Raw genomic sequence first — 7,282 nt, 5'->3', positions numbered from 1 at the left:
TGAGGAAATTGATCGCTCCATTAACTAGAGAACCAAGAACATGTAGCAGATATTAAACACAACTACTGTCACTCCTGAGCTTTACCTCAACATGCAGTGAAATCCAATGACCATGTCTGCATCTAGGATTCTCAAGTCATAGCGAGGGTTGATCACTTCCTTAATAGGAAGCTTCAAGAAGCCATTGAAATTGAAAAGCATGCTATTAATATTAACAGGGATGATGGTTGGAAGTTAAGTAGAAGTTGGATCCCCACCCTCTCCTCGTAATTTTTTTTAAGTATTATATATATATATATATATAATTAATTTTACTTTTATATTGCAATATATCTGCTCTTTTACGTCCCTATTAAAAGGTTATCTAATATTTAAATCTAATTGTTGAATATTATTTATTTTATTATATTAAACTTAATTTTTATTGTATATTTACAAATATTCAATTCTTATTATATTATTATTAAATTAATATAAGTGATTTGAATTCAATATTATTTTATTTTAAAATATTAAAAAAATAAAATAAAACATAACAAAATAATAATAAATTTACTCAACTAAAATTCAATGGCTAATTCCTAGCAGTTATTTCGTAGATGCTAACTCTAGAACCAATGCTTGATTGATTTTTTCACCTTTGTCCTAAAGATAGACTACATTAGATGGTTTGAAACTTCAACCAACAAATCATTTAATAAAAAAAAACTTTATCAAAATATTATAAAAAAAAATTAGAAAATAAAGTAAAATTAATATTTTGTACTTAATTGAATAACAATATTTCATAACAAAGTCTTAACCTAAAAGCAATTGCAATGTATTTACCGTTATAATAATACCAAGTCAATGCTTTTTTTAATGAATTAAATAATTCTTAGATATAAAACCTAAACTAAAATGAATTGGTAATTATTTTTATTAATAAATCAATGTATTTTAAATTTTGTGGGTGCAACCACCTAAGGGTGATTTTAACCAATAACTTATCTTAAAGAGTTAATCGAATATGAATCTCTTTGTCAATGCCATACTAAATAAACATCTTGCTAATAAATAGATATTGATTTGATATATATATGAATAGGGTTATAAAATAGATATTGATTTGATATATATATATGAATGGGGTTTTAAAATAGAAGGATTCAGATTTGGTTACATTTAAAAGTGTCGATTAACAATGTCAAGATACCAATCAGCTATTAATAATTACTTAGGTTAAAATTCCACAATGGAGGGACTAATACGTTTAAGCAGATGGCCAATGGTTGCGTGGAAATGTCTTCCACTTGCAAAAAGATTCACATTCGACGACATTCCACTTTTGGCGTCTTATGTTTGTTCTAAATTGGGTAACTTGGAATAAATTAATAAATTTGCTAAGTTGGAATAGATGAATAGGCTCGTTACATTATTTTATTTCCTTTTGCGTATTTCAATTAAAGGTGAAGTCGTCGTTCATGAGTCATGACTGTCTAAACTGTCGGGTAGTGAGGCATGAATCACGATTCTGTAAAATGTCGGGTCATGGGTTCTGACGGTTTTGAAGTGACCGCAGGTAGCATTATACAGACTTACACAGAACGGTTTCGAGTTAGCGAAGGCACCATTACACAGAAATAGACATCAGAAATATAATTTAGGTTTTGCTGGTTTTCCGTGGGAAAGGAGAGGTGATTGTGAAGTGCATGACGTGGACAGTGGAGACCCGCTTGAATGCCTTGCACTTCTAATAAAGGAGTACAACATATATGTTCAGATTACGAGGTCCACTTTGGGGTAAAAATAAACAATTAAAACTCAACAGCAGACTCGGCAGCAGCATTTCGAATTGTCCCTAGAAACAACCTGCACAACATTTCCTCGTGATTGCAACAGAAGCAAACAACAAGGGACGGTTTTCTCACCCCTCTTCCCTTCTCTGGCTGTAAGTTCTCTCTGTCGATACTTTTGTTGGTCTCATCTCTTGTTACAGGAGATATATCGCCGCCCGCACTGATTTCGTCATACCTTCCTCTGCAGGTCCAAATAAGGGTACGGTGGGCTAGACCTAACAAGTACATGATCTGTGGATTTTAGCGAGTTCAGAATACACAATGGGCCGCCGAAGGATTGAGTTAAGGAGGATCGATAATGCCTCAACTCGTCGAGTGACTTTCTCCACGCGTCGAAACGGTCTGTTGAAGAAAGCGTATGAGCTGTCTGTGCTTTGCGACGCAGAAGTCGCGGTCATCATCTTCTCAAGCCGTGGAAAACTGTATGAGTTTGGCAGTATGAGGTATGACGACCTCCCTTTCTGAAATCTACATGTTAAAGTACTATACTGCTATTTTTGTTTGCACCTAAAATTTTACGGTAAGCTCTAATCAAAAGGGTTTTTAAGCATTGGGAGTGCCATTGAATCATTTTTCATAAGATGCTCAAGGTAACTTTTCTTAGAACTCTACTACATCGCTTATGTTCATGGATATAAATATCGACGACTACGGGCCTTTTATTTCAAACCACCGAATCTCTTCAAATCCACGACGACATGAGTCTGGGTTTGTAAACTTGCTACCAAAGAACGAGCGTCGTTCATGTCTCTGCTCTTCACCGATATATATGTATATATTTCTTTGTTGTTTTTTCTTGTGAATGCTCTCAGGTATATATCTGTATATAGTATATATCTCTTTGTTCTCTTTTCTTGTGAATTCCCCTGATGAAGAAATGGCCCCTCAAATAGGTCGAAAGAAAAATAAAAAGAAAAATTAAAATTACTAAGGAATCTGCCCAAAGAGTTGGTTCGATTCAAGTAACCTCAAGCAGTATTGAGGAATCTGACATGAGAGATGGTTCAATTCAAGTAACGTCAATCTTCCAATCTCACTATGAAGAGATCTTGATAGATGTTCCAGCTTAGATCTAACCCATATATTATGAGATTTTTTGTCAAGCTTTCAGCACCTATGTTACCCGTGGCAACCGTCCCCCTTAAAAAACGTGTAAGAAACGGAAACCAGAAGGAAACGCCGTTTTCTAACCGTGCATATATTTTATGGGAAATTTTTTTATCGATGGTAGTTCGCTCTTTTGCATGTCATTCTCAGCCCTGTATTTTCACTGTTTATTGTAGATCTCACTTATGTATTCATTCAATAACCTAGAGACCTATACCAAGTATATAGAAAACTCATCATTTTTGTACTATTGTCCCTTTTTTAGGTCATTTGTTTTCCTTTAACATTTATATTGTTAAAATTCATAGTTTAATGTGGCTCAAGAAATTCACATTTAATTGCAAATTCTATTTATTGTTTATATATATATATATATATATATATATATATATTAATTATTTGGAATTTTTTTTAACAATAATTAGCTAAAAGCGCAAAATGCATAAAAATGTATACACTTAATTGATTAGGAGGCATAAGAATGTATATATTTAATAGTCAATTTGCTACTTTCTTATTTAAATTATTTAGGTTTTTTAATAAAATTTGGGCTGGAAATTTAGTTGAAACTATATTGAAAATTGAAACTAACGCTGTATTTTTTATTTTTATTTTTATTTTCTCTCTCCTCGTTTCTTGAGTGCAAAACCTCCAAACTCGATTTCTCTTCGTTTCTAGTTTCGTTTCCGTTTCTCATTTCTGGTAACATAGTTCACCACTCCAAAGAAATGGTCATGCTTAGTTTATTTCTGGCCAGGTATAGTTCACTGAACTGTCTGCAATTATGCTTCTTGTGAGTGCGTTTACACTCAAATTTAATTTTGCAACCATCACAGGGTGACCCACAGTAGCTGATATGCATCCTTTGAATGACTTTCCACTGAGATTTCAAACTTCCCAATTAATTAAATTTCATATTTCTGGAGGAAGCGTTCCAATGAGATTATTTAGGCTAATATCCAGCGTTCCCAGTTTTCTCAATAGTCTTATTTTCGGAAGAATCGCGCGGCAGAGATTATTGTGTGCAAGAAGGAGATTAGTAATCCAATGTGCAGAGCTTAGAGATGTTATTTCGTATGAGGGTTGTGAAGAGGCTGTTCTGCAGCAGGACGCATTGTAGTGAGACGCTTTGTGATGTTTCCCCTCGAGCGATTGCCACTGTATTACACCGAAGGAATGGATCCATTCAATTCGTTGGAATACGATTCGAGATACTCTGCGAGAAGGCATAGGACCAGCGGTTGTTATTGGAGAAAAACAACATTGTCTTATTGGGAACATAGCCAAGTCCAGTAGGTAGCCGGCCTTCGAATGTTTTATTGTTGAGAAACAACACCAACGCCATTGACAACGCCAAATTGTGTTTTAAATTTGATTGACGGACTTTGTCTTGTGTTTTAAATTTGATTGACGGACTTTGCCATGTACTCCGATCTGGCTGTGTGTTTGCAAATTAAAATGGAGAAAGGCGCAGTCATAGTCATTGGCTAGCCTATCCCTTCTGCCACATATGATCGTGTCTTGATTGGATCTAGTTGCGTCTCTCAACCAATCTGTCAACAGTTTCGTGTTTCTTGAAGTGCAGACTTGGTCAGTGAAACAAAATATTTTCATTTTCAGAGTGCTGTAACGAGGCCATTTTGGTCAGCGTTTTTAGTTGGAATCTTGCTGCATGTTCAATGTTTTTAAATGGTTCAAATCAACCATCTTAAATTATGGTTTTTATATTGAAATTTTGAAAATGTTTTTATTAATAGTTTTTTTTGTTGGTAACATGATTTTTAAAATGACTAACAGGCTTGCTGTTGAGAACCGGTTATTTTAAGTCCCTAAATCGTCATTTTCTCTTCTTCTATATAATATTTTTTAATTATTTAAAATTTAATTAAAATTTAAAAAAATATTGTAATTATAAATATTTAAATATGTAAAGTTTAATGGAAAATTTATGATGATGATGATGGTGGTTACCGTCCACTGAGACCAAATTGGTCTATCGGACCTATAATATTTTTAATTTTTAATTGTCTGGCTCCTTGTCTTTCTTGGCGAGATTGGTGTTGTAGCTCTCTTTCCTTGTCTTTCTTGGCGAGATTGGTGTTGTAGCTCTCTTTTTTTTCTCTACGGTCTTCCAACTTCCTTTATCTTGCATCTCCTTCATCTCTTCTAGTTCTTGAAACAATGGTGTCTTAGCTTCGCGATCAATTGTGTTCGTCCTTTTGAAGATAGTCGGAGAAGAGGTTTGGTCTAGGAGATCTGCTTTGTTGTCAAATGAAGATTTATTTTGCACGATAATCGAATACTCATAACTGTTGACACTTGACGGGTTGTCGAGTGCACTTTTTTGTTGTTGGGCAAGGCTTTCTCCATGCTTGTCTTGAGAGTTGTTTCTGTCTTGCCCAATTTCTTGTGATTCAGAGTTTTCTCTAGAGTATTCTTCTTTGATGACAGTGTAGTGTTCTTTTTGTGCTCCTTCCCACCAAGTAGATCTGTGGTGGCTTTTTTTACTAGGATTTTTCTGGGAGGCTTTTGGGCAATTTTTGGCTAGATGGCCTCTCTCAAAGCAGGATCGACATCGGAAGAGGACACTTTCATAATCGAGTTTCTTGTTCCACACATAATCTTTACTTGTTAGGTTTATTTCCGCTGGGAATCCGGCACTGAAGTCCATTTCCACACAAATGCGTGCATAGGTGGTTCTGGCATATTCCTCTGTTTCTGGACACCTGCAGTAAAATTTCCCAATTGCATTTCCAATGGCTTTTAGCGAGGAGAGATTCCAGAGATGCAAGGGTAGGCTTGGCAATCTCACCCAAACTGGTGCTGAGGTTATCACTGTTGTTGATGGATCGAATGATGGGTTCCATGGCTTCATGAATAAGCCTGATTTTTCCCAAAACCAAGGGCCGGAATCCATAATACATTGTGTGCTTTCAGGATTTTCAAAATCTACTATAAAGAAACCCCTAGCACAGGGGTAGATATTAATGTCATCAGAAATTACAGGCTTCCATACCTCGGAGATCCAATTGTGGAGAGCTGTTAGTCGCGGCCAAAAACCATTGAACCGACAAATCAGGGCACTTTCAGAAAACTTCAAAGCCTCATCAAGTGAGGCTTGGACCACCTCGACAGTGGGTGCTGGGGCTTCACTGACAATATGGGCAGGAGCTTGCCCTCCACGAGCTGACGGCACTGAGCCAGCTGCTATTTTCGCGAAGCTGGGAGCCATATTTTACTTCCTTGTAGAACCCAGCCGTAGAGGAAAAAGACAAAAGATTAGATCTAGATCTAGTCGGAAAAGATTAGATCTAGATCTAGCTATAGAGGATTAGAACCCAGCCGCAAAGAGATAACCCAGAATATTAAATCTATCGCAGCCAGAAGAAACCTATCGCAGCCAGAAGCTGCGTTCAGAAAGGGATTATTGCCTTCCGAAGAAACCTATCGCAGCCAGAAGCTGCGTTCAGAAATAAATCTAGATCTATGTATATATCTAGATCTGCGTTCAGAAGCTGCGTTCAGAAATAAATCTAGATCTGCGTTCAGAAATAAATCTAGATCTATGTGAAGCTGCGTTCACGGCGAGATAACCAGCCAGAAGAAACCTATCGCAGCCAGAAGCTGCGTTCAGAAAAATCTCTCGTGAGAAAAAGCTGCGTTCAGAAGAGAGGAATAACCGCAGACGAAGTCACCGAAGACCTATCTTTTTAAATGGTTGAATATGTAAAAATTTAAATATGTTTTTTTGGCTTGAAAAATTAAATTTAAATATGAATTTTATATAAAGATAAATTTATTTTTTTATTTAAAAATTAATATTTTTAATGATTATAACAATTATATTTATTAATTAACCTGGTTGTATAAATGCAATGGTTAGTAAAGATGAAGACAATGAAAGAGGTGGTACACTAAGGGGATGAAACTACCCTCTAGTCTTATAGCATAAAAATATACTCAAATTATATTCTTTTTTATAATTTCAAACATTATAAAATTAAGAAAAAAAGATTATTATTATCTTTATATTATTATTACTTGCTTTTCATCATTTCAATTCTATCACATTATTTATTACCTCTCTTTCACCTTCTCAATTCTATCATATTATTCAAAAATGTCTTCGCCATTGAATTAAATATGACTAATAAATTAAATAAAGTTGTAGTATTTTCAAGCTTAAGAAAAATCCGAGTTTTTCATTTTGTAGTTTTTCAACATTTTTATTTTGAATACAAACTCTCGTTGAGCATTTAATTTTCCATTTGATGCCCATACCAAATATGGTTTTCACTATTTTTAATTTACTGAAAAATGATAAGCCTAATCAGTGC

At 34.9% G+C, this 7,282-nt stretch overlaps 1 protein-coding gene across 1 annotated transcript in view; it reads left to right on the top strand.

Moving 5' to 3' along the window:
• The first annotated feature begins 1,809 nt into the window (after positions 1 to 1,809).
• The window catches only part of LOC149158594 (agamous-like MADS-box protein AGL11), a 98,887-nt gene continuing 93,414 nt past the window's right edge, over positions 1,810 to 7,282 (top strand). The window contains exons 1-2 of the mRNA XM_089437775.1: positions 1,810 to 1,930; positions 2,026 to 2,281. Coding sequence (XP_089293901.1) covers positions 2,100 to 2,281 — 182 coding nt within the window. The 5' untranslated portion in view covers positions 1,810 to 1,930; positions 2,026 to 2,099. The remainder of the gene's footprint in view (positions 1,931 to 2,025; positions 2,282 to 7,282) is intronic.

Source organism: Pinus tabuliformis, chromosome 5_2 (genome assembly GCF_031772625.1).
Source record: "Pinus tabuliformis cultivar Carrire ecotype Pingquan chromosome 5_2, CPIR1, whole genome shotgun sequence".
NCBI classification, from domain to species: Eukaryota; Viridiplantae; Streptophyta; class Pinopsida; order Pinales; family Pinaceae; genus Pinus; species Pinus tabuliformis.
Note: the sequence above shows the minus strand (reverse complement) of the source record. Positions and strands in the feature narration are given on the sequence as shown.